The sequence below is a fragment of the Anas platyrhynchos genome, chromosome 36, assembly GCF_047663525.1.
Source record: "Anas platyrhynchos isolate ZD024472 breed Pekin duck chromosome 36, IASCAAS_PekinDuck_T2T, whole genome shotgun sequence".
Lineage (NCBI taxonomy): Eukaryota > Metazoa > Chordata > Aves > Anseriformes > Anatidae > Anas > Anas platyrhynchos.
The window spans coordinates 3,522,054-3,548,201 of record NC_092624.1 but is presented as its reverse complement, the minus strand read 5'-3'; the positions used below and the strand labels follow the sequence as shown (position 1 = coordinate 3,548,201).

General features: G+C 43.3%; 1 protein-coding gene across 2 annotated transcripts in view; it reads right to left on the bottom strand.

Moving 5' to 3' along the window:
- Positions 1-21,175, bottom strand: part of LOC106017007 (uncharacterized) — a 30,690-nt gene extending 9,515 nt beyond the window's left edge. For both annotated transcript variants that reach the window (XM_072032149.1, XM_072032150.1), the window contains exons 1-10: positions 21,080-21,175; positions 18,704-18,870; positions 17,195-17,536; positions 15,717-15,980; positions 15,198-15,458; positions 12,354-12,413; positions 11,469-11,522; positions 10,585-10,629; positions 8,756-8,818; positions 1,921-2,256 (exon numbers count right to left, since the gene is read on the bottom strand). In XM_072032149.1, coding sequence (XP_071888250.1) covers positions 1,921-2,256; positions 8,756-8,818; positions 10,585-10,629; positions 11,469-11,522; positions 12,354-12,413; positions 15,198-15,458; positions 15,717-15,980; positions 17,195-17,536; positions 18,704-18,770 — 1,492 coding nt within the window. In that variant the 5' untranslated portion in view covers positions 18,771-18,870; positions 21,080-21,175. The remainder of the gene's footprint in view (positions 1-1,920; positions 2,257-8,755; positions 8,819-10,584; positions 10,630-11,468; positions 11,523-12,353; positions 12,414-15,197; positions 15,459-15,716; positions 15,981-17,194; positions 17,537-18,703; positions 18,871-21,079) is intronic.
- Between the last annotated feature and the right edge of the window lie 4,973 nt (positions 21,176-26,148).

Genomic DNA, 26,148 nt, shown 5'->3' with positions numbered 1-26,148 from the left:
ATCTAGAGTTTGCAGTCTCTCATGGTTATTCCCCCCTGTAACTGACTTCTTCCAAATCATCCATGGCAAGTGGGCTCTGGATGAAGGAGGACAGAATGGAGAAGATTCTTCTACCCTCCTTGCCTTGGTTTGAGTGGACTGAATTCCAGAGGGATGGACAAGGAGAAGAGTCTTCATGATCCTGCCTGAAGGGTTGTCAAAGTCCTGCTGGGTGGGATGGAATATAGGAATTGCTGTATTCCATCCCTCTAGGCAGGATCTGTGGGCTGTGGGAGTCATGACTTTGTGGATTGTACTGGGTCTGGCTGGAATGTTAACTTTCCGTGCAGCAGCCCATACAGTTCTGTGCTTTGCAGTTGTAGCTGGAACAGCAGTGTTATCACACCAGTGTTGTGTCTACTGCTGAGCAGTGCTGGCATAGCATCGGGACTCTCTCTAACCCTCCTAGGGGATGGGCAAAAAGTGAGGAGAGAAACATCACTAGGGCAGCTGACCTAAACCAACCAAAGGGATATTCCATACCATATCATGTCACACTCAGCAATAAAAGGTGGAAACAGGAAGAAGAGGGGAGGGGTAGGCTCTCATTGGGAAAATGGCGGTCCTCCTCCTGAACACCAGCTATGTGCATTGAGGCCCTGCTTCAAGGATGTGGTCAAGCATCGCTCATTTGTGGGAAGCAGAGAGTAATTTCTTTCCTCTGCACTTCCACATCGCTTTCATTTGTTTTATTTGTTTGCTTTCCTCCCTTTTTTTCCTTTCCCCCTCCCTTTTCCCCTTTTCCTTTTTTTTCCCTTTAGTTAAATTGTTTAGTTCATAATAATCTTTCTCTTATTATTATTATTATTATTATTTCCCTTTAATTAAATTATCCTTATCTCAACTCGTGAGTTGTTCTTTGCTTTACTTCTTCCCCTCCTCATCTAAGAAGGGGGAGTGAGAGATCGGTTGTGGTGTTTAGCTGCCCAGCACGGTAAAACCACTACATGGATGAGCAATGTGAGTTACAAAAAGGAGAGACAGTATCAGGACCTGGAAGTGGATGTTCCTAGTGCCCCATGTGAGGTACCACAGAGAAATCACAGAGAGACTATCAAGCAAAATGCCTTCAAAGAGCAGGGAGAGAAGAAACACCCTTACCACCAACGGCCACTGCCCTGTCACGGGTCTGTCTCAGTGGAGTGGGACACAAAACTCTCTCCCTAAGAAAGGGCCATCTTCCTATAATGCCATTGAGGAAATGCTGGAGACTAGCTCACAGGATGGTGTCACTGTTGGTCTTCAGGAGGCAATCCTACCTTTGGCTGGCATAGGTTAACTGTCTTCTCAGCAGCTGGTACAAAGCTGTGTTTTGGATTTGTGATGAAAATAATGATGATAACCTGAGGATGTTTCAGTTGTTTTGGGCAGTGCTTCCACACAGTCAAGGGCCCCTCTGCTTGTCAGCATGCTCTGCCAATGAGAAGATTTACGATGTCCAAGATATTGGGTGGGATCTCAGCTGGGAAGTAGACCCCTTCTGGCCAGAAGATATACTCCATATCACATGATACCATGTTCAGCAAGAAAAGTCAGGGTAAGGGAGGAAGGGGAGATACTCATAGTTATGGCATTGGCCTTCCCCAGGAGATGTTACATGTGATGGAGCCCTGCTTTCCTTAAGATGGCTGAACATCTTCCCACCACTCAGAAAGACTGAATGACTTTCATATTTTGCTTTGCTTATGCTTGCAACTCTTGCAGCTCTGGCTTCGCCTATTAAACTGTCTTAATCTCAATCCATGAGTTTTCTCACTTTGACCTTTCCAATTCTCTCCCCCCTCCAACTGGAGGAAAGTGAGAGAGCAGCTGTGTAGCGTTTAGCTGCCCACCAGGGTTAAACTACAACATGAAGTCTTGTTTGGGGATTACTATTCTTACCTTGCTTATTGCCCATTTCCAGCTGGTTCTCAGTCCAGGACTTCTTGACTGCCTCCAAATCTTTACTTATTTGTCCCTCCATCTCTGCTCTGAGGATCTCAAGATCTTGCTTTCTAGATGCCTCCACATTCTGGAAAGATGTCAACAGAGACTGCATTTTTTCAGAGATTGCCTGGAGGGAAGTCTGGATGTTGGCCAATTCACCCAGATGTGGAGCTGCATGCAGTGAAACTTCCAGCTGGCTCTGCAAAACAGCCAGCTTCTCACTCAGGACGCTCTCCGCTTCCTCCCACATGGATTCTAGGGCCCTCGTGGTGTTGACCTCCACAGTATTTCCTGCAAAGAAAGAGAGGAACCAGTGGGAAACTGACATCACTTTTTGGGAAGTGGCTTCTTGTCTTTCTAATGGAGAAAGGGGTTGCTGTTAGAGAAGACAAAGAAAAATGCTCTACTTATGTTCCAGGGCAGAACCATCCCTGCATAATTCCTTTGCAAGACCAATGATGTTTACCCTGTGTTTTTTTTTTTGTTTGTTTTGTTTTGTTTTGTTTTCCGTAATAGAGGGGTACTTCTGAGGGTCAGATTGTGATGGAAGAAGGAAATACACACAAGGATTGATCAGATACCCTTATCCAATGGAAGGGTAATAGAGCTTTCCAGAACCATGTGCCCAAGCTCCCTCCATGCAGAGATGTCTACATAGGCTCTGGATAGAAGTGTACAGAAGAGGGAAGATCCTTCCACCTCCCTTGCACTGTTTTTTATGGACTAACATCAGAGTGATAGGGAAAGAACTCAGGCCCCATGATCCTCTCTGAAAGCTTGTCAAAGTCTTCTGGGCTGAATGGAGCATTGAAATTACCCAAGTATAATAAAATCTAAGGATATCTTGAATGGGAAAGGACCAACAAGGATCCTCAAGTCCAACTCCTGGGTCCCCAAAGGACCACCCAATCAGACTGTGTCTGAGAACATTGTCCAAATGTTTCTTGAACTCCAGCAGACTCAGACCCATGACTATTCCTCTGGGGAGCCTCTTTCAGTGTCCAGCCATCCTCTCGGTGAAGAACCTTTTCCTGATATCCAGTGTGAACCTCCCCTATTGAAGCCTCAAGACAGGTCCTGTCATGGTCACCAGAGAGAAGAAATCAGCACTTGCCTCTCTGCTCTCCCTTGTGAGGAAGTTGTAGACTGCAACAAGGTCTTCCCTGAGTATACTCTTCTCAAGACTGAACAATCCAAGTGACTCCAGGCTCTTTACCCTTTGTTGCCCTCCTTTGGATGCTCTTGGACAGATTTATGTCTTTCTTCTATATTGTGGTGCCCAAAACTACACACAATACTTGAAGCACTAGCACAAAGCAGAGCAGTACAATCACTTCCCTTGACCAGCTAACAGTGTTATGCTTGATGCACACCAGGATACAGTTGGCCCTCCTGGCCAGCAAGGAACTGTACTGGCTCATGTTCAGCTTGCTGTCGATCAAAACCCCCAGATCCCTTTCTGTGGGGCTGCTCTCCAGCATCTTGCCACCCGGTCTGTACATATAACTAGGTTTGTCCCTTCCCCTTGGAAGAAGCCAACACTTGTTCTTGTTAAATTTCATGTTGTTGGTGATTGCCCAGCTCTCTAATTTGACAAGATCTCTCTTGAAGGCCTCACCACTCTTGAAGGAGTCAACAGCTCCACTCAATTTGGTATCAACTGTGAACTCGTTCAAAAACCTTCCAGCCATACATACAAATCATTTATGAAAACAAAGAGGACTGGTCCTAAAATGGAGCCTTGGTGAATCCCACAAAAGGCAGGTAACCAGCTTGAATTAACATCATTTACAAGAACCCTTTGGGCCTGACCTGTCAGTCAATTCTTCACCCATCTTACTATACTTTTATCTAACTGTATTCTGGTCATTTTGTCCAGAAGGATACCTTGAGAGACAAGCTTTATCGAAAGCTTTACTGAAATCACAGAATCACAGAATTGTAGGGGTTGGAAGGGACCTCAGGAGATCATTGGGTCCAACCCCCCTGCCAAAGCAAATTCCCTAAAGCAGGTTGCCCAGGTAGGCATCCAGACAGGCCTTGAATATCTCCAAAGAAAGAGAATCCACACCCTCCCTGGGCAGCCTGTTCCAGTGCTCTGTTACCCTCACTGTGAAGAGATTCTTTTGCATGTTGGTGCAGAACTTCCAGTGCTCCATTTTGTGTCTGTTGCCCCTTGTCCTGTCCCCACAAAACACTGAAAAGACATTGGCCAAATCCCTCCATCTCCCACACTTATTTGTAAACATTAATAAGATCCCCTCTTGGTCTTCTTTTCTCAAGGCTGAACAGACCCAGGTCTCTCAGCCTTTCCTCACAGGGGAGATGTTCCAGACCCCGTATCATCTTTGTGACCCTCCACTGGAGTCTTTCCAGGAGATCCCTGTCTTTTTTGTACCGGGGAGCCCAGATCTGGACACAGTACTCCAGTTGAGGCCTGAGCAGGGCAGAGTTGAGGGGAAGGATCACCTCCAGAAAGATTACTTTTACTGCTTTCCTTTGGTCAACTACCTGGGTGACCTTGTCATAGAAGGAAATTAAGTTTGTTAGACTACTTTCCCTACTGAACCCATGTTGGCTCTCACCAATTACTGTGTTGTCCTTCAGGTGTTTTTCAATAACTCCCAGAATAATCCTGTCCATATATTTAGTGGGGACTGAATGAGACTGGCAGGCCTGTAATTACCATGATCTTCTCTCTTGCCCTTCTTGAAAACTGGGACCACATTTGCCAGCTTCCAGTCAGATGGGACCTCTCCAGATTCCCAAGACTACTGAAAATTAATTGAGAGGTCCTGTGATCACATCATCCCTCTCTCTGAGTACTCTGGGATGAATTCCCTCAGGCCCCATAGACCTGTGTGCATCCAGGTGGAGCAGAAAATCTTGCACAAGTTCAGGATTGACTGGAAGTTTATCATTTGCACAGTCATGGTCCTCCAACTCAGGGCAGATGGAGTCTCAGAGCCCATCACTGGTGTTGAAGACAGAGGCAAAAAAAAACGCATTAAATATCTCTGCTTTGTCTATGCTTTTGTTAGATGACAGTCCTCATCAAGTATTGGACCCATGTTTGCTCTGGTCCTCCTTTTCTCATTAACATACCTTAAAAAGCCTTTTTTATTGTCCCCCACAATGCTGGTCAGCTTCAACTCTTATCAAGCTTTGGCAGCCCAGATTCTCTCTCTGCAAAGGCAATCAGCATTCCTCTAGTCCTCCCATGTCTCCTGGCCTTGCTTCCAGCAGCCACACATTTTCTTTTTTTGCCTACGCTCTTGAAGAAGATCCATGCTCAGCCTTCTGCCTCTGTTGCTTGACTTCCGACACTTTGGAATTTTCTGTTCCTGTTTTCTTAGGAGGTGGTCCTTAAAAAATAACCAGCACTGATGGACCCCAATGTCTTTAAAAGCAGTTTCCCAGGGGACCTTACTAACCAATTCCTGGGCAGTTTGAAATTAGTTCTCCCCAAATCCAGTGTTGAAGTTATGGTGGAAGTTCTCCTCCTATCACCAAAGATTTTGAATTTGACTAGCTGTGGTTGCTATGGCCAAGGTGACCACCTATCACCACTTCACCCAGCAGACCCTCCCTGTTTACAAGTAACAGGTGCGGGAAGGCACCTTTCCTACTTTAGTTCCTTTAGTCCCTCTTCCAAGTTATCATCAAGATGCTTCAAGAATCTCCTGTACTTGTCTCAGAAGTGTAATATTCCTAGGTGACATCTGTCCAGTTGAAGTCCCCCATGAGTATAAGGGCAGCTGATCTAGAAGTATCTCTCAGTTCTTTAAAGAGTAGTTCATCAATGTCATTGTCATGGCTGGGTGGTCTATAGAAGACTACCTCAACGACATCCCCTTTATTTTCTTGTCCCTTGATCCTTATCCAGAGGCTTTCAACTGCATTGTTATTGATGGCAAACTCCATACAGTCCTGTGCCTCCACTATAAAGGGCATTCTGCACCCCCCCCCCCCCCCCCGCCCACATACACACACACCTTGGTTGCCCTGCCTGTCTCTTCTGAAGAGCCTGTAACTGTCCATTGCAACACACCAGTCACAGGCCTCTTCCCACCAGGTTTCTTTTATGCCAATGATATTGTAGTTCTGGGACTGGGTCAATGCTTCTAGCACCTCTTCCTTGTTTCTCATGCTGCGTACATTTGTATAGAAATATGTCAGGTGTCTTCAACTGAACCAAGCCACTTGTGGGGCAGACTGAATGCTCTCGCTAGCATGCAGTCCCTCAAATATTGGCATGCACTCCTATAGATTATCACTGCTGGGAATACTCATTGAGAACAACACTGTGGAGAGAACTTGAAGGTTACAAAGGGCTACAAAGATGATTAGAGAGATGAAGCACATCTCCTACAAAGAAAGGTTGAGAGAGCGGGGATGTTCAGCCTGAAGAAGTGAAGGTTCTGGGGAGACCTCATACTATCATTTCAATAGAAGAAAAGGTCTCATAAAAAAGGATGGAGAGGAACTCTACTTGAGTAGATAACAATAGAACAAGGGGGAATGGTCTTAAACTAACAGACAATAGATTTAGATTAGCTATTAGGAAGAAATTCATTACTGTAAGGGTAGTGAGGAACTGGAACAGGTTTCCCAGAGAAGTTGTCCCATCACTGGAGGTGTTCAAAACCAGGTTGGATGGGGTCTTGGCCAACCTGATGAAGTGGGTGGCATCCCAGTCTATGGCAGATGGGTTGGATTTAGATCATCTTTAATGTCCCTTCCAATCCAAGACATGCTATTATTCTAGCTTTTTTACTCTCTCCTGCATCCCAATTGAGCAGAGTGAGTGACAGTTTGTGTGGTGTTTACCTGCCAACCAGGGTTAAAAACACAACCAAGATGAGTCATCCCCAGACTTTATTGTGTAGCAGAGCATTTGGGAAGCTCCTACCTGCAAGACAGCTTACAGTGGAGAAAGCACGCTATCTTACTGGTGCAGTGAATGAATCTCACACACAGCCTTGACCTGGCTATTTGATAGAACCTTCACACTAAGGAGAGAGATTCCTCCTTAGCTGTCTGAATGAAAAGGAACAAGAGAAGTGACATGCCAGATGCCCAGCATCTTCATACGAGCTCATCATGGGAAAGCCTTCCACTACAAATCACAGCAGTATGCTGTACTAGAGTAGGACATGTATGATGTCAACTGCATGAAGTTTAACAAGGCCAAGTGCCGGGTCCTCCACCTGGGGCGCAATAACCCCAAGCAGAGCTACAGGCTGGGAGATGAGTGGTTGGAGAGCTGCCAGGCAGAGAAGGACCTGGGAGTGATGGTGGACAGTCGGCTGAATATGAGCCAGCAGTGTGCTCAGGTGGCCAAGAAGGCCAACGGCATCCTGGCTTGTATCAGAAACAGTGTGACCAGCAGGGCTAGGGAGGTGATCGTCCCCCTGGACTCGGCTCTGGTGAGGCCGCACCTCGAGTACTGTGTTCAGTTTTGGGCCCCTCGCTACAAGAAGGACATTGAGGTGCTTGAGCGGGTCCAGAGAAGGGCGACGAAGCTGGTGAGGGGCCTGGAGAACAAGTCCTACAAGGAGCGGCTGAAGGAGCTGGGCTTGTTCAGCCTGGAGAAGAGGAGGCTCAGGGGCGACCTTATCGCTCTCTACAGATACCTTAAAGGAGGCTGTAGTGAGGCGGGGGTTGGTCTGTTCTCCCACCTGCCTGGTGACAGGACGAGGGGGAATGGGCTAAATTTGTGCCAGGGGAGTTTTAGGTTAGATGTTAGGAAGAATTTCTTTACTGAAAGGGTTGTTAGGCACTGGAACGGGCTGCCCAGGGAGGTGGTGGAGTCACCATCCCTGGAAGTGTTCAAAAGACGTTTAGATGTAGAGCTTAGGGATATGGTTTAGTGGGGACTATTAGTGTTAGGTTAGAGGTTGGACTCGATGATCTTGAGGTCTCTTCCAACCTAGAGATTCTGTGATTCTGTGATTCTATGTCAAAGATGTATCCTTGATACATGACCTTGGTAAGACCTGTACTTCGGGGTTGATAAAAGTTTGACACAAAACAATCTAAAAGGTCAGCAGACATCTCTGCCAATGCTACCAAATAATTCACTTATTCTTAGGCAGCTTCTGCTGACCCTTGTCTCTGATCTGCTATGCCTTCAGGAGATAGAGCTCTTCCTTGCCTTTGGCGTTCCTTCCTGCATGGTAGTCCTTCCCTGAGAGGACCTCATGGATCCTCTCCAGGGACATGACCAATTCTTGACACATGCACAGATGAAACTGAACACAGAGAGAGGAAGTGTGTGCTTGGAAGAACCAGTAGGGAAGGTTTACCATTGCTCTTTCCAAGAGCAATGGTTTCACGATGCTGGGGTGGACCTTTAGCATGACAGACCTCCACAGGTTCCTCCTCTCTGGCAGTGTCCCACACCAGCTACCATCCCAGAAGGAGCAGCAAGTGCACAAACAGAGCTGGGAGGGAGCGGAGGATGCCTGAGCCCTCTGTGCCCAACGAGCTAGAACTGTTTGCATTGGACAGGAGAGACGTGACCTCTCCCAAAGTGTGGCCAAAGAGACGGAAAACTCTGGAAAAGCCCTTGTGAGGAAGCCACTTCATAGAAAACTATTCTTGTTGGAGACCTTCCCAGCTCTGAAGTATAATCTGTGGAGCAGCACTAGGGGCTCTGAAGTAGGATGCAGCCCCAGGAGGCAAAGCAAAGCAGTGCCCTTCTAATTCATGCCAAGACAAATACACTGCTCCCAGCTTCTCTGCCTCCCTTTGACTCCAGACAGCATGCATGACACCAGGCTCTCACCTGCATGGACAGTCTTCTTCCTTCTGTCCGGAACTGCCTGCTGAGGAGCTGCAGAGCAAGCACCTGCAAGAGAGTTTGGGGTTAAAAATGCCCATTGCTTCCCTGGGCAGAGGAAGACACGTCCTGGTGTCTTAACCTACTTGTCACAGGGATGTCCCACAAACGGGAGAGACACTCCTCCTGACCATACAGCAAAGGAAGGAAAACTCACAATGACCTGCTACCCCTCCCAGCATCTTCCTCTGAGTTCATTCTTTGAAAGCTTTCCACTCCCCACCACATCAATACACTCTTCTCAAGTAGGATGTGACTGGCATCAGTGAGGTGTGTCCCTAGCATGAAATCCATCCTTTCCCAAAGGCTAAGATTTCTGTTTTGGTCTGGAAGGGTTTCTGTGTGTAATTTGCTCAGAGGAGTAGACCCCTCAAGGGCTCACTTCTCTCTGCAGTGATACATCCCACCCAAAATGTTCCCAAGGATGATCACAGGCAAGAGGAGTGGGATCCAGAATACTTAGGAGGCTCAAATATTTTCTTTATCTCTTTACACAGTCACAATTTTTTGCATCCCCTACCACCCCGCTGTGTGACTGCAGCTCCTCTGCAGAATCCTCTGCAGAATCCATGTTTGCCCCCTATCCCCTTTCCCCTTGCCTAAAATGAAGGAGTAAAAGCAACTACTTTGGTGGCCAATGGGCGTTTCTTTGAGAAAGCCCAAGCTAGGGAGCACCAGTTGGAACCCAGACCATGGCACATGGCACCATGGCAGGCTCCATCATAGTGATATTTAAGGTGCAAGAGCCATTGCTGGAGCAGCTGTTCTCACTCGCCACTTCCAAGGCCTCTATCCCCACAAGAAAAGCTTGTGGGCAAATAGCTGTGGTGTAACTGCCTGAAGTAACCGGGAAAATAAAACTAACATTCACATTTTTAAGGAAAAGGTACAGCATTGAAGAGGCTTTCAGGGTATGGTGTAACTGCCTGAAGTAACCAGGAAAATAAAACTAACATTCACATTTTTAAGGAAAAGGTACAGCATTGATTAACTGTCTGACCCCCAGACAGTTAATGCGTTTTTGGTGAATGTCTGAATGGACCCCCAGACAGTTAATGCATTTTTGGTGAATGTCCAACTGATTCAGTACTCTGAATCTGACCGGGCCCGTAACGGTTAATCAGCTACACCCCTTAACGCGACAATAGCTCACCATACATTGCGTGGAGTTCCAATGCACAGTCAGTATGGCCTCCAGAGAAGACAGGTCAGGTCCAGACACACGAGTTACAAGGCAGTGCCTTCTTGGACTGTCTACCTCCACATGGTACAGAGAATGCCTCTGATGGAGGCCTTGGCTCACGCCCCTTCCAGCTACCCCTAGCATCCCTCTGACTCTGGCAGGGGCCATTGTCACCAGCCCAATCCTTGCACCTCACCAAAATGAAACAGGGCTGCTCAGTGTACCAGGCTCTCCACCTCCAGCCACCACTTCTCAGAATTCCCTTTGCATCCCCTTCCCTCACTCTTACTCCTGCTCCAGAGCGTCACCCACACATGACACCACCAGCAACACTACACCATGACCCAAAAACCTCGGCATTAACTAGTGTGTTTGGATTCATGTCCCCACTCACCATTCTCCTTCTTCAGGGTGTCTGTCAGGAGAGAGTGGAAAGGGAGGACACATTGCTAAGCATCCCATCCCACCAAAGGTCTGGCAGAAGAGCACAGGAAACCTTCAGCAAGGCACACAAATCCTCCACCAGCACCCACATCCAGCCACAGCTTCCCCATGCACGGAGGTATGGGGTCAGGACTCTGCACGTACTTACCCTTCTCCACATCCTTATGCACCCTGCCTTGCTCCTGCAGCTCCTCTGCAAAAGACAGGTGGGGAGAAGGAAGAGAAGTGAGGGCTGTGCCAGGCAGGAGATGCTGCCAGCACTGTGGACAAGGGCTCCCTGGGATCTAGGTCATTTGCCATCAAGCTAACACTGGGATACCTCCACTGTCCTCCCACGTCTCCACACACCTTGGGGAAATAGATCTGCCAGGCACACACGGCCTGCTATGTGTATGTCTCCATGCTCATGACAGCCACATGCCTGTGTTGGCAGATGAGGTGCTGAGGGACATGACACCCCTCCTTGGCCACCCCCTTGCACACCAGAATCAGCAGTACCCCTACCACATCATGCGTAGACCTTCCTGCTGCCTTCCACCAGGAATTCAACGTGGCACTACCCCACATCCCAGTGCATGGCATTCCCTTTCCCTGTGGCTACTTCCTATAGGACCATTTCTAGCAAAGGACAGGACATATTCTGTAAGGAGAGAAAGTCTGTTGGCAAGTACAAACTTGTCTTGCTTATAGTACCATGGAGCTCCCTCCCTCAAGGCAGTCTTTTTGGACAGTGTTTGGAAGAAAGATGAGGGAAAGTTGTGAGAGGTTTTCTTAAATTCAGACCTCTCTCAGCTTTCTGTTTGCATTACAGACTCACATCTCCTTTCCACAGAAAGGATCATCTCACAGGAAAGCATATTCCTTATAATTTTGGAATGTATCAATCCTACAACTTACTAATGGCTTTCCTTTGAAACAATAAAGACAATAGAAACCTAACAGGAACTTCATTCCCAGCCAAAAGACATAACACCTAAATGTGAACTATATATATGTATTTAGGAGACATAAATAAAAATCAAGAAAACTCACTTGTATCAATGAATGGGTTCCAGATGATATACTTGAAAATCTGTAGTACAAATGCTAAAAACAAGGCAATACTATTATCATCATGACAGAATATAAAGCATGAACAGTTAAATTTGAAATGCCATCACCCCAGAGAGGACAGATTGGTATTCATTTTATCATAATCTGAAATCTTCACATTTGTTTTCTACAAATGCTGAGGATTTTGTTTCATACAGAAATGCCCCAGAGGCTTTGAGACATTGGCATTTTTAATATGCTCACTTCTGATGCTCACAAGAGCTAATTTTTCTTTTTCCCCAAGTAATATTAAATTTTCCAAAATATATCATGTCAATTGCATCAAAGTACTAGCAAATGCGGGTCGAATTCTATGCATTGTGATGGAAAAAAATGTGAACAGTAGATTCCTAACATCTTTACTGATTGATGCACACAAACTAACTAACTAAACAGATAAATAAAAAGGTAATATGAACAGGTATGATGAGGTGATGAAAAAAATAAAACAAAAAAACAAGTGTTTGTATTGAAGAAAACCAACATCAGTAAGTCTGGGTGCTAGAAACACAGAGGATCTGGAAAGGGAAAGAAGGATATTTTTATGGGGTTACGATGGAAAATGTCGATTTGTGGAGTTAAAGAGCTTTGGGGTACATTTGGAAGGATGGCAAATTCTTGAGTGAATTTAACTACAAAAGGATTCTTCTGAAGGAATCCAGAGCTTCTAGTTTCTTGAGAAGAATGAGTTATCTACAACATGGAATGTCTATGCCACTTTGGAGGGACAATAAATGACTGGAAAATGTGGGTTACAGTGTGTTTGGAAGTTCACTGCAAAGAAGAACTGGAAAATGGGGAGAGTAGCATGGGGGAATAGCTTACCTATTAAAATAAGGAGGAGGAGGCAAAAGAAGTAAAGAATCCAGAACCAGTCACAGTTTTCTGGAAAATGGAGAAAAAGCAATTAAAAAAAATGATATCAAATTCCTTGCAATATAACACAGATGTAGAGTTGCAGTGGAGTCATACAGTCTGTCCCATTTGGACATGGTTAGCAGAATCATATTTTTAAAAATAATTATTCATATGGAAGAGTGGTGAGGAACACTAAGTTTTAAAGAAAGTCTAGACACAACCTTGATGTTTGCATTTTATATCACTGCTAAAACAAACTGGAGATAAACTGGGAAGTATTTTTTTCCCCTGGGGAATTTTTAAATTATACTTGATCTGGATGTTATGTCTCTATTTTTATTCAAGAGCATACCTATTTCCTACACGACCTCTGAATGGAGTGATATTGCTCTAAGCGATATCATAAAAATGCTTTAGCTTAAGTTGATTATCAACGCTTTGAACAAGTAAGAATTACAGAAGAGAGCTCAGCCTTAGTTTTGCTTCTTGAAAACACCTTTCAGCCAGAATAATTCTTTAAGACCCTAACACCAAAGTATTTCATTGCTGGTGGAAATCTCAGCATCTGACAGTCTAAAGATCTGTGCGAGAAACCTCTCTGCAGAAACATAGAGGCCCATGCTAGTAAAAAGGCTAGAAGCACTGACCTCAGGAGCCCACTGCCTTCCTGGCTTTCCTGTCATCACCAGATGTTCTTCGCTTTTCATAAAATCATAAGATCATTCAGGTTGGAAAAGACCTTCAATATGGCGGAGAAGGACCTGGGAGTATTGGTTGACAGTCAGCTGAATATGAGCCAGCAGTGCGCTCAGGTGGCCAAGAAGGCCAACAGCATTCTGGCTTGTACAAGAAGCAGTGTGGCCAGGAGGTCTAGGGAAATGATTGTCCCCCTGTACTTGGCTCTGGTGAGGCCACTCCTTGAGTGCTCTGTTCAGTTTTGGGCCCCTCACTACAAGAAGGACATGGAGGTGCTGGAGTGAGTCCAGAGAAGGACGACGAAGCTAGTGAGGGGTCTGGAGAACAAGTCTTACGAGGAGCAGCTGAGGGAGCTGGGTTTGTTCTCCCATGTTGGTGACAGGACAAGGGGGAACGGGTTGAAGTTGCACCAGGGGTGTTTTAGGTTGGATATTAGGAAGAACTTCTTTACTGAAAGGATTGTTAGGCATTGAAATGGGCTGCCCAGGGAAGTGGTTGAGTCACCATCCCTGGAGGTCTTTAAAAGATGTTTAGATGTTGAACTTAGTGATATGGTTTAGTGGAGGACTTGTTAGTGTTAGATCAGAGGTTGGACTTGATGATCTTGAGGTCTCTTCCAACCTAGACAATTCTGTGATTCTGTGATCATCTGGTCCAACCATCACCCTACTACCAATGTCACCCATTAAACCATGTACCTAAACACCATGTTCAACCTTTCCTCAAATGTCCCCAGGATGGTGACTCCACCACCTCTCTGGGCAAACCCTGACTAATTCTGAGAAGTAAAGTTTCCTAATTTCCAACCTGAGCCTCCCCTGGCACATCTTGAGGCCATTCCCTTTAGTCCTATCAACAGTTACCTGTGAGAAGAGGCCGACCCCCAGCTCCCCACAACTTCCTTTCAGGTAGTGGTAGAGAACAATAAGGTCTCCCCTTAGCCTCCTCTTCTCCATACTAAACAACACCAGTTCCCTCAGTTGCTCCTAATATGACTTGTGTTCCAGACCCTTCACCAGTTTTGTAGACTTTCTCTGGACACACTCCAGGGCCTCGATGGACTTTTTGTAGTGAGGAACCCAAAACTGAACACTGTATTTGATGTGCGGCCTCACCAGTGCAGAGCACAAGGGGATGATCACCTCCCTGGTCCTGCTGGCTACACTAGTCCTGATACAAGCCAGGATGCCATTGGCCTTCATGGCCACCTGGACACACTGCTGGCTAATGTTCAGTTCAGCTAGCACCCCCAGATCCTTTTCTTCTGCATAGCTTTCCAGCCACTCTGTCCCAAGCCTGCAGAGCTGCACGGAGTTGTTGTAACCATAGTGCAGGACATGGCACTTAGCCATGTTGGCTTTTCATGAACCCATGGTGACAGGGCGTGATCCCCTGGTGGTCTCACACATGCTGTGTGATTGCATTCAGATGACCTGTTCCATCACCTTTCCTGGCACTGAGGTCATGCTGACAGGCCTGTAGTTCCCCGGGTTCTCCTTACAACCCTTTTTACAGATGGGCGTCACATTAGCATTTCTGAAGTCAACTGGGACCTCTCTAGATTACCATGACTGCTGATAGATGATGGAGAGCGGCCCAGCAATCACAACGGCCAACTCCCTCAGCACCCTCAAGTGGATCCCATCTGGCCCCATGGACTTGTGACAGTCCAGGTGGAGCAACAGGTCTCTAACTGTTTTCATCTGAACTGTGTGGGGGGGTTTCTTCCATTCCCTGTCCCAGACTTCCAGATTGGGAGGCTGAGTACCCCAAGGATAAGTGGTGGCTAGTAAAGAAGTCTAGTCTGATGTAAAGAAGGCATTAAGAACCTCTGTCTTTTCCTTATCTTCAGTGGTCATGTTCCCCCATGTGTCCAGTTTTCAGCCACAGCCTGGAGGATGGGATGCCATGACCGCAGAGACATTGACTTCATCAAAGTTTTGAGCAGCATACTCCTGAACAAAGTTAACTATGGAGCATTGTTGGAAACTGAATGAAATAATTCACAGCTTTAGGCCCATCCTGTTTATTAGTGCAGGTTGATATTAAAAGCAGGTACATTCGCTTCCTCAGAGAATGTCAAAATTCAATAAATGGATCTTAATTGCTGCATACCTGACTGTTGAGCTACGTGTAGACTGGATTCCACATTAGTGGTAAAGAAAGAATGAGATGGTTGTCCACAGGGTATCTCAATGGAACTTTCTGTTGCAAAAACACTGTCCTTCTCCTGTAGAATGCTTGTCTGGGCCAGTGAAGATAGATCTTCTCCTTGGGGATTAACCCACGTGGCTTTGGGCTTTACAAAGGAACCTCTCATTTGGCTTTTGTACATACAAGTGTTTGGCTTTTTCAGAATCATTCCATTCAGGGAACCTGCAACAGAGGCAACTGAATTGGGCACAACAAAGAAATGCCAACTACGTCATGGGAGAGATCTCACAAAACACCTGCACTTTTGTTGCTATTTCATCTACAATTAAAAACCTTCTGGCTTTTAAGCATTTTGTATTAAAATACAACAAATACAACAAATGCTTCTCTTTGTTTTCCACTCACAAATGTGTAACTTCCTGCCTGGAAGGGGTCTGATTCCCTCAGCAATGCAGATACAAGTGTTAAAATGTTACCTACCAGTTCGGCTTATCTTTTCTTTGACGAGTGTGACTACGCATTTCACATCTGTATCATCACAAGGCACTGTCATGATGCTTTGCAATGCAAAAAGATCTCTCTCATTCCATGTTACATAGGTCTCGGCCTCCACGTTTTTATTGCCTCCTCCATAGTTTGTCCAAAGTACTTCAGGCTTTGGATTCCATCCTTTTGACTTACATGTGTAGCGACACATGCCTTCCTCCTGCAGATCCCTTTCCAAAGTTGGCTTATTTCCAAGTGCTATAATGGAATTATTGCAGTAAGGATGAAACATGAGAGTTAAATAAAAATATAAACAAACATATAAGTAACAACAACAACAAAAACTACAGAAAGATGACACTTTCTGATTTTTTCTGTTTTGTCTTGTTTCAATTTGTTTGTTAATACAGTGCTCTAACTATTCATAGCACATAGAAACAACTGTAATTGATCAGATGAAAGTGGCCATTTAATTTGATTCCCACAAGGAAACACACTACCCCAGACAGTGAACGCCAATGAGTATGGAGAATGAAAAGTGATAATAAACTATCTGGGAACTTGCAAAACCAGATGAGCAATCTCTACATGGTTGAGAGTATATATGATACAGGGCTATAAAAAGGGAATGCTCTGAAGAGGAAGAAGAGCAAGGAATTGTTCCCTGTCTTTTCCAATACCAAAATAAGAGACATCAAATCAGACTAGCACATAACAGATTCAAAAAAGAAAAAATTGATTTCACACATTCCACTGATCTGTGGAATATATCAATGACATTTTTGTGGATGCTAGTTGTTTAAATGAACTCAAACTAAGCTCCTGTCTGACCTGTCCAACAGAACGTCAGACCTGAAAATGTGCTTTCTGGCAGTATTTCCAGGTTTATATTTGGGACAAGTCTTCCATGATGGGCAATTTCAAATGAGGAGGGAAAAGGGGTCCTTAGTGTATCATTGTGCTCACTGCACATTGGTAAATACCCTCCTTAGTAGCTCTGAATATATATATATATTATATATTATATATTATATATATATATATATATATATTATAATATATATATATAATATATTATATATATATATATTCATATATATATATATATATATATATATATATCGTTTTACAAAGCCAGACTTTCAGTTTACAAAGCTAAATGGAGAAGCTGAATATCGATAATTCCATAGTAGAAAAACATGATAGGTACTCGTACAGATACTCAGCAGTTCCCCATTGCACGGCTTTCCCACATGACAAGCCACATGGTCTATGCCCTTCAGTACCCTGTCTTCAGATACTCAGAACTGAAGCAAAACTTTCTAGCTATTTCCTGGGTCTCTGTATATTTCCCCAGGAGAAGGTCTCAACTGTTGAGGAAGGAATAGGCAGAGGCTAAAGAGCCCTGATGGGAATTGAAGTCAGCATGGTAGTAGCAGGTCTCATTTCACTGTGACAGCCTCCCTGCTTACCTGTAACATCAAGGTGAGTAACAGCCTCTTGTGAGCCAGCACTGCCACTCACAGCACAAACATATTCCCCTTCATCGGTTACTTGCACTTGCTGGATAATCAGAAGAAGTGATCTTCTTTCCCAGCGCCCCTTAATCCTGCACCATTCTTCATCCTGGTACTGCTCCACCACCCCACCCAGGCTGGGGGAAGAGCACAGTGGAGTATCCCTTTCCTTTTCCTTTTTGTACCAAATCAAGCCTGTGTTGGAGGGGAGACTGTGTGTCAACTGGCAGGACAGAGTCACTTGCTCACCAACACATACTACTGAAGGATCAACATTGATGGTGATAGGAACTTCACCTGCAAGGAAAAGGTGGGACCAAATGTATTGTTGTTGTTGTTGTTTTCTGCAAATATATTCTTTCTATTAAGGAAGCAATTAGGCAAAAAGTTATGTGTTACTTTAGTCCAAAACATAAATCTCAGGTTTAGGCTAGAGTTGTCTAGTCCCCTGCAAAAATGAGGACAGGATCTTTAGTCATTGTTACCACCTCCTCCAGGCACATACATGCTTTAGGATTTCCACATTTCCAGGTTTTTATATACATGGAAGTCATGTTATATGTTCATGGAGAAGAGGGTTATCGGGGGCAGCAATTTATTCAAGAAGACCATGGGTACGCCGGTGGGAGGATTGCAAACAAAAGCTCACTGAGATAGGAGCAAGTTACCATAAATGAGCTGCAAGGAGCTGACAATCTGATCAGCTTGAAAGCAATCTGTGTAGGTTCTTGCTCTCCACTGACCTTGGCTGTACTATCTGTGAGAAACTGACCAAGCCTCTTTCATCTGTGTGGTAAGATAATAAACCTATGTTTAGTCCCTGAGATAGCCAACACTCCAGATCAGGACTGTCATGTATCACCTCATCTTAGATGGCCAATGTTATTCCACACTCGGGAGTTGCCAGACATTACACAGGGTCTACAGTACCTTTATTCCTTCAGGGAATGGGTACATGAATGAAAGTGCAAGTGTGATATCTTAGGAAATTGGCTAGCTGAGCCAAATATTAAGCCATGCATAAGACATGAGCAGAACAACTTGGAGCCAACTCCTGGCCATGCAGTGCCAGGCATGGGATTAAAACAAATGTCCTAAAGGTGACTCAGGCAGGGACTGACATCTCAGACCAGAGTAATCTCAATCAGGATTATCCGTCTACACCAAAGTTAGGTTTCAGTAATTGTTTCTGTGAGGGACTTTTCACCCTGAACAACAACCCCTTCATGATCAGCAACTAAAATAGTCCACAAAAAAAATATGTTTAACTTGGTGGTACTGTCATTTTTCTACAAATGCAGGAAAAAGGGGAAAGGGAAGGTTTTTTTCTTCTGTGTTGCAGCTTCCTCCATGGATCCTGTTTTCTTCATTTCATTACATGTACTGATCTTTCATATAATTCATCATATTTATTTCTATTCTGTAGCTAAAGTGAATTGCTAGATATAGTAAGGATTTTCTTACCTGTAAACCACTTTGAAATTAAAAAACATTGTGGAAGAGCTAAGAACAGGACTGCTCTGAGATTCATTTCTTAGCACACGTTCTGTAAAACTTCCAAAAATATAACGTCAATCAAGTTAACTTGCTAATAATTCTGGAAATGGCTGATGTACTATGAGAAAGAATTCCTGAAATGAATAAAAAAAAAATGAAACATAATCTCACTAAAACAGAAACACTTTCTCAAACAAGGCACAGAAATCTTCACTTTTCTTTAGCATATACAGGCTCTATCTGACTGGATAACTTTTGGGGAGGGGAGTCTTGGGAAGAAGAGATGGACCAGTTAGCACAGATGTTTGGCATCCTGGGTAGAAGTTATTTAGCAGGTCACCATTAGAGTAAGTAGGGTGATAAGTGGAGGTGGCAAACCAGAGGATGCTGTGTATATCGTAAGTGGGAAATATACTGCACACTTCCTGATGATATTTTCCTAAGTGAAAAATGTGTGACTTGAACAGAGGCCACATTTTTTGTGTCATGGACCACAGGCCTGTGCCTACCTCTCCCTCCTTGACAGACTTTGGACCTTGTGTCCTGAATAGATTTTGGACTCATATTGGAGCTTGTCTCTAGCCCCGTCTCCATCTTGCTCCTGACTGTACCCCTTAAATGGATCCTGCAACTGATTCATCACTTTGCCTTGTGTAGGGCTGCTGATGGATTCCACCAGTAGCACCTGGCTCTGCCTGCTGTCTTCAGACCCTGTGGAATTGTTGGGTTATTTAGACAAAGGGGGAATTGTGCTTCCACAGCTCATAGCTCACTGTATCTGAGGGAACTGCTGTCCATCAGTTTCCTAACTATCCCTTTTATGGGGTATAGTAACTTTCAACTTAAAACTTATTTTTATGTCAGGCCAGGAGTGGAGGATGCCCTCTATCAGCCCTCTACTTACATTGCTGGGCTCTCATTCAATGTATACAAGAGCACCTGCTCTTGTGTTCTTTTTAGGAAACTGGGCTGTATTTCAATACTTCCCCACCTACTTTGTTTGTACAGTGGTATGTCACATCCTGGTGCAAGAGGTGCAATGTAAGAACACATCCTGAAAGTGGACATGACATCCTGCTTTCACTTTGTAACAGACTAGCATGTGTAGTCTATACATAACTGAGAGAGGGAATGATGGTCTGGTCTGGTTCTCCCATAACCTCCTTAGAAACTTCTCCAGGGTCCCATCTCAGAAGACTTCAGACAATAAATGCATTCCACAGAGTTGCAGAGTTGCAAGACAGGACCTCATTTGTGCATACAGTTCTAGACTGTTGTGACTTAACTACCATGAGGCACTCCTTTTTTTTTTTTTTCTTTTTTCTTTTTTTTTTTTTTCACTTCCTCTCATAGCCTTTCAAAATCAATCAGCCTGTGTCTCCCAGCATACCCCATTCCTTATCTGTGTGTGTGTGTTACCTTGCACCTGCAAGCCATCATAATTCCAAAAGGCTTGTACTCTTGTCCTTGACCACTGTGAACCACTGAAGTGTAGTAAAAGAGGGCAATGAAACTGAGTGTTGTAAGGAAGCACCTGGGGAATATATCATGGCTTCATGAGTCCAGCATTTGCTCAAAATACGCAGAGTATAAGAGGGAGGCAATTCAACTACAGTGCAGGAAAACACAAGATACTGTTCTATTCACTCAAAAGTGAGGTTAGAGAATAATGAGTCCCCATGTAAGTCACCTCCCTTTTCTTTTCCAACCAACAAAGTTGTGACAAGCTGCTTGTTACAAAAGATAAACTGCATATGAAAATGCACATTAATCCACATTCTGATTGCAAGTTTGCACTTACAAGCTCTTTCCGTAATACCCCATTTGAAGGACAGAGTATTAACATCTATGTCTAAATCATTCAAGAATAAAAAAGTATGAAAACAGCAAAATATGTATCTGTCATTCCATATCTTTGCACATTTCTCCTACAATCCTTAATTCCTTGTTATGATAAATGTTTACACTTATATTATGAACATTTTAACAGATTTTTACCATTCCAAAGCAGAGTATGTTACGTTTTCAATCATTCACATCAGAACACTACATATGTTTACAAAGTAGTAGTTCAATTAAATAAAATAATTTAAACTACAATATAAATCTCAAAACAATACATGATTAACTTATATAAATACTCAGAGGTTTAGTTATCAAAACACTCTTTCCTTAATAACGCTAAGATATCTTCTACTATATTTCTTATAATTATAATAATTCCAAGATATATCTTGTGAAGTAGTAAAGAGAATATACTTGAACAAAACAGCATCTAGAATATATTATTTTGCTGTTTTAATTGTGCTTCTTTTTTAGCCTTTAAAAGTCTCGTGCTCTTACCTATCAGCAGAAACTTCTCGACCGCCCATTACTAAAAAATTCAGGAAGAAAAGAGATGACTCATGTTCCAGGATGAAGTAGGAGGAGCAATTCTGCACTAATGGGAAAAGGACAATAAATGCCTCTCACTTGCTGCTAGAAATAAAATCGAGAAGACTAGTATAACATGACAGGTAATTGTAGAAGAATAAAAAAATCTTCCTTTCTGTGTGTATTGGGTGTCTGTGGCAAGGATTTAGTAGCTGGGGGGCTGCAGGGGTGATCCCTTTGGGAAAAAGTGAAGGGCTGCCCCCATGTTGAGCACAGCTGGGTACAGCAGTCTTCTAAATGGACCCACTGCTGGAGAAAGATGAATCAATCAGTCAAGCTGGTGGCACCTTTGGGAAAATATATTTAAGAAAGGACAAAATGCTGTATGACAAGTAGGAATGAAGAAAATAAATAGGAGAAACTGCCCTGTAGACAGCAAGGTCATCAAAGAAGGAGGGGGAGGAGGTGTTCCATGCCCCAGAGCAGAGATTTCCACCGCAGCCTATAGGGAGGACTACAGTGGAGCAGGTACCGCACTGCAGCTTGTGAAGAGGACCATAGTGGAGCAGGTGTCCCTTCAGCCTGTGGACGACCACACTAGAATAGATATCCACACTGAAGGGGGCAGATACCTAGATCATTCACGAAAGCGTTTAAGACTACTGGCCCTAAAATTGAGCCCTGCGGAACCCCATAAATAGCTGTCCACCAGTTTGATGTTACCCTATTTACTATAATGCTTTGAGCCCAACCCATCAGCCAATTGCTCATACACCTGGACATTTTGTCCAGAAGGGTCTTTTGAGAGATAATATCTAAAGCTTTGCTTAGAAAAAAAATACATAAAATGGCATCCCTTGGTCAACTATATGGGTAACCTTGTCATAAAAGAAAATTAAATTAATTAAATGGGTCTCTCCCATCATGAATCTTTGTTGCCTATGACCAATGATTGTGTCGTCAGTCAATTTTTTTTTTTCAGTAACTCCCAGAATAATCTTCTCTATAATTTTAATAGGCATTGAAGTGAGACTGACGGGCCTGTAATTACCAGGGTCTTCTATCTTGTCCTTCTTGAAAATTTGAACAATGTTTTCCAGCTGCTAGTCAACTGGGACCTTTCCAGATTCACAAGACAAATTGACAAATAATTGAGAGAGGTTCTGTAATGACATCAGCAAGCTCTTTGAATACCCTAGGATGAATCCCATCAGGACATATAGACTTACACACATTCATTTGGAGCAGAAAATCCAACAGAAGCTTAGTGCTGGCTGGAAGTTTATCATTTTCACAGTCATGGTCCTCCAATTCAAAACACCTGGGGTACCAGTGCTCATCGTCAATCTTGAAGACAGATACGAAGAAGGCATTAAATGTCTCTGTTTTGTCTATGTCCCTGTTTGTGAGGTGAACATCCTCAAAGGTAATGGACAAATGTTTACTCTGGTCCTCCTTCTGCTGTTAATATATATATATTTTTAAAAACCTTTTCTTATTGCCCACAGTACTGGTCAGCTTCAACTCTAACTGAGCCTTGGCTATATTAATTTTCTCCTTAGAACAGCAAACAGAATCTTTGTAGTCCTTCCATGTCACCTGCCCACGCTTCTAGTGGTCATGCGCTTTCTTTTTCTACCTAAGCTCTAGAAGAAGATACCTGCCCTGCCAAGATGACTTTCTGCCCTGCCTGATTAAATTTTGAGATTTTGGAATTGTCTGTTTCTGTGCTTTTAAGAGGTGGTCCTTGAAAAGTGACTAACACTGTTGGACCTTGATGTCATCAAAACCAGTTTCACAGGGAATGTTACTAACCAGTTCCCTGAGCAGCCTGAAGTCTGCTCTCCCCTAATCCATTGAAGTTTTGGTGGCAATTTCTTCCTATCAGGAAAGATTTTAAACTCAACTACTTCATGGTCACTGTGGCCAAGATGCCCTCCAATTTACAATTCATCCATGAGAAAAGGAGCATCAGATCTAGGGGGGCACCTATACCAGTCAGTACTAGTCTTCTGACCTATCAAGGTAAAAAGGACATTTCAGTTCTTTTTTTTTTTTTTTTTTTTTTTTTTTTTTTTTTTTTTTTTTTGGGAGGGGGTGGAGCTTTGTACATTTATGGGGAAGGGAAGCACTCTGGTTACTGAGTTCAACTGAACACTACTTTTTCTGGAGAAGAATGGGAAAAGAAAACCACAGTGAAGAGCTTCCTTTGTTTCTTCTCACGTGAACAGACCAGGTGGATTACTTCCTGTTATAAAGATCTTTATAAAGGGAGGAAAGTAACTCTGAACTTACCAAGAGAAATCCAGACTTGATTTTGGACAGCTATTCAGCTACAGGGAGCTGATGAAAGAGAGACCCTGAACAGGATGGCTGATGGGGGCAAGTAAGGGAGGAAACTGAACATTTGAACGTCATATCACTTCATCTGTTGGGTCATGTCTTGTATCCAGAGGTTTATTCAAGAATAAACCTGAATTTGTGAACTTGCCTTCTTATCTAGATTCAGGGAATCTTCACATATTAGTGTTGTTGTTTTTTTTTGAGAAATCTAGTCATTTATTCAACTCCCTTATGATGAAAATGGAGAGTTTATTATACATGTATTCTCTGTGACTAGCTGAAATATTAAGCATTTTAGTAATTCCTATCATTCTGAGCTCTATTAAGTGCATTTTCTGTGTTCATTGGGCTGCGAAAAAACTGGGAATTCGGCCCCTTCTACCACATCTGTAGTGTTTTCAGAACGATATGCATAAAATCTTAGTCAGATATTATCTTTCTACTTCTTATTTTCGATATACATATGTGTTTCTAATAACTTCCAATAACCACAAGGTTACCAATTGTTAATTGTGATTTGTTACTTACTCTTAGGAAAGAATATCAAAGAACACATAATGGCTGAGATTAGATCCAGTCAAGATGAAATGAAGAATTTACTGGATCATAAATTTATAAGTATCCACCAACATCTCAAAACACAATTCCATGATCCTCTTTCAGTGTTGAAAACTCAGATCAAGGCAATTGCCAGCAGTTTGACATCCCTTAGAGAAAACCTTGGCCACGGGTTTGAAATGCAACAAGTTCTAGTAGGCAAGCAGCAAATGAATAGAGACTAGATGAATCACACAAAATATCACCTAGAAACACAAACTAGAAGAAAAGAACAAATAAGCAATCCAATCTCACCTAAAACAAAACAATTCTTCAGGTGCATTTAGATAAATTTTTTTTTGCTACTAGCACTCTAACCCTCATAAAACTACATACACCCAGAAATGTGTTTCCCTCACCAGGCATCTATGTTCCTCTTTCCCATCAGCCTGTGAAAGTCCTGAAAGACTAGCTTCCTGTAAAGCCTGTTCTGTGAAGCAGCATGCAATCAGAATCCCTTTACTATTTACTACTATTATTCTGCTATCTGCCTCATGCAGAGTGATCTAGTGAAGGAAGTTGTCCCATAGGGTACAGATGACAGCCAGGAATGCAGAAGTAATGAGACACTAAGTAGAACTCATGAAACCAAATCTGTCTAGGTAGAGTTAATTTCCTTCTTAGTAGCTGGTATGGTGTTCTTTTAGTTGTTGCTGAGCAGTACTTAGACTAAGTCAAGGAATTCTTGGCTTTTCATACTGCCCTGCCCATGAGGAGTCTGAGGATGCACAAGAAGATGAAGGGGACAGAATCAAGACAGATGATCCAAAGTAACCAAAAGAATTTTTCATAACATCATGTTGAACAATAAAATCTTAGGGGAGTTTTCCAAGTGGTCTACTGATGCTTAGGAACTGGTTGAGCATTTGTTTTCTGTATTATTTTCTTTCATTTTTTTTTTTCCTCTTTATTGTTTCCTACTAAACTTTATCTCAGCTTGTGAGTTTTGCAATTCTTTTTCCAGATTCTCTCCCCTGTTTCACTATTGGGGGGAGGGGGGAGTGGGGGGGAGTGAGCAAACAGTTGTGTGGTACTTAGCTCTCTGCTGGGTTAAACCACAACACAAGTTAATATTTCATAAAATTCACAAGAAAAGGCCATAAAAAATAATCCAAGAAATTGTGATAAGACTTTAAAATGACTTTTGTACTTTAAATAGCTTATCAAGAGGAGGCAATATATATGGCAATATATGGCAATATATGGCAATAAAGTAGATTTCAGGTAGGGCTATAAAACCTTACTAGTGGGAACTCTTGTCAGTGTCAGAGGAGGACAAACTTCTTGGAGTGCTAGTGATAGGACAAGAAGGTATGGCCTCAAGTTGTACCAGAGGAGGTTCAGGTTGGAAATTAGGAGACACTTCTTCTCAGAAAGAATAGTTAGGCTTTGGAACAGGTTGCCCAGGGATGTGGTGGAGTCACTGTCCTTAAGGGTAATTTAAGGAAAGGTTGGACATCGTACTTAGGGACATGGTTTAGTGGGTGATATTGGTGATAGGGGCTGGTTGGACCAGATGATCTTGGAAGTCGTTTCCAACCTTAATGATTATATGATTCTTTGATTCTGTTATTTAGAGAAAAATTCTAGAACATGGTTGCTGGCATGCTACTACTAGAAATCACTATTTCATGGGCAAGACAATGTTTCTTAAACCTGATTCCCAACTTATTCTGAATCTAAAAGGTCCCATTCACCACTTAATGTCCTACAATGTTCTGTAAACAATAGAAAAAGGCAGATATGGCTCGATCTGGCCTACAGAATCATCCCTAAAAATGCACAACAAAGGGGTTCCTTTACAATAAGTTGTCTCCTACTGTGAAATCAGCAGGGTAATCCATTCCTGAAAGTACAGCTGTCTTTCTGCTAGGGACCAGCCTTCACCATGTAGGATCCATTCATATGTTATCTGTACCAGAGGCATATCGAAGATAACTCCAACCACACACATCATGTATGTCCTTCAACCTTTCTTCCTCAGATTACTTGGAGGCATTCATTAAAGAAAGGCACAATGCTAAATCTTATCCAAGGTTGAGATTTCCAAGGGTGATAAAAACTCTTCTGCCTGTTAGTGAAAGGCCTAGTGCAACATT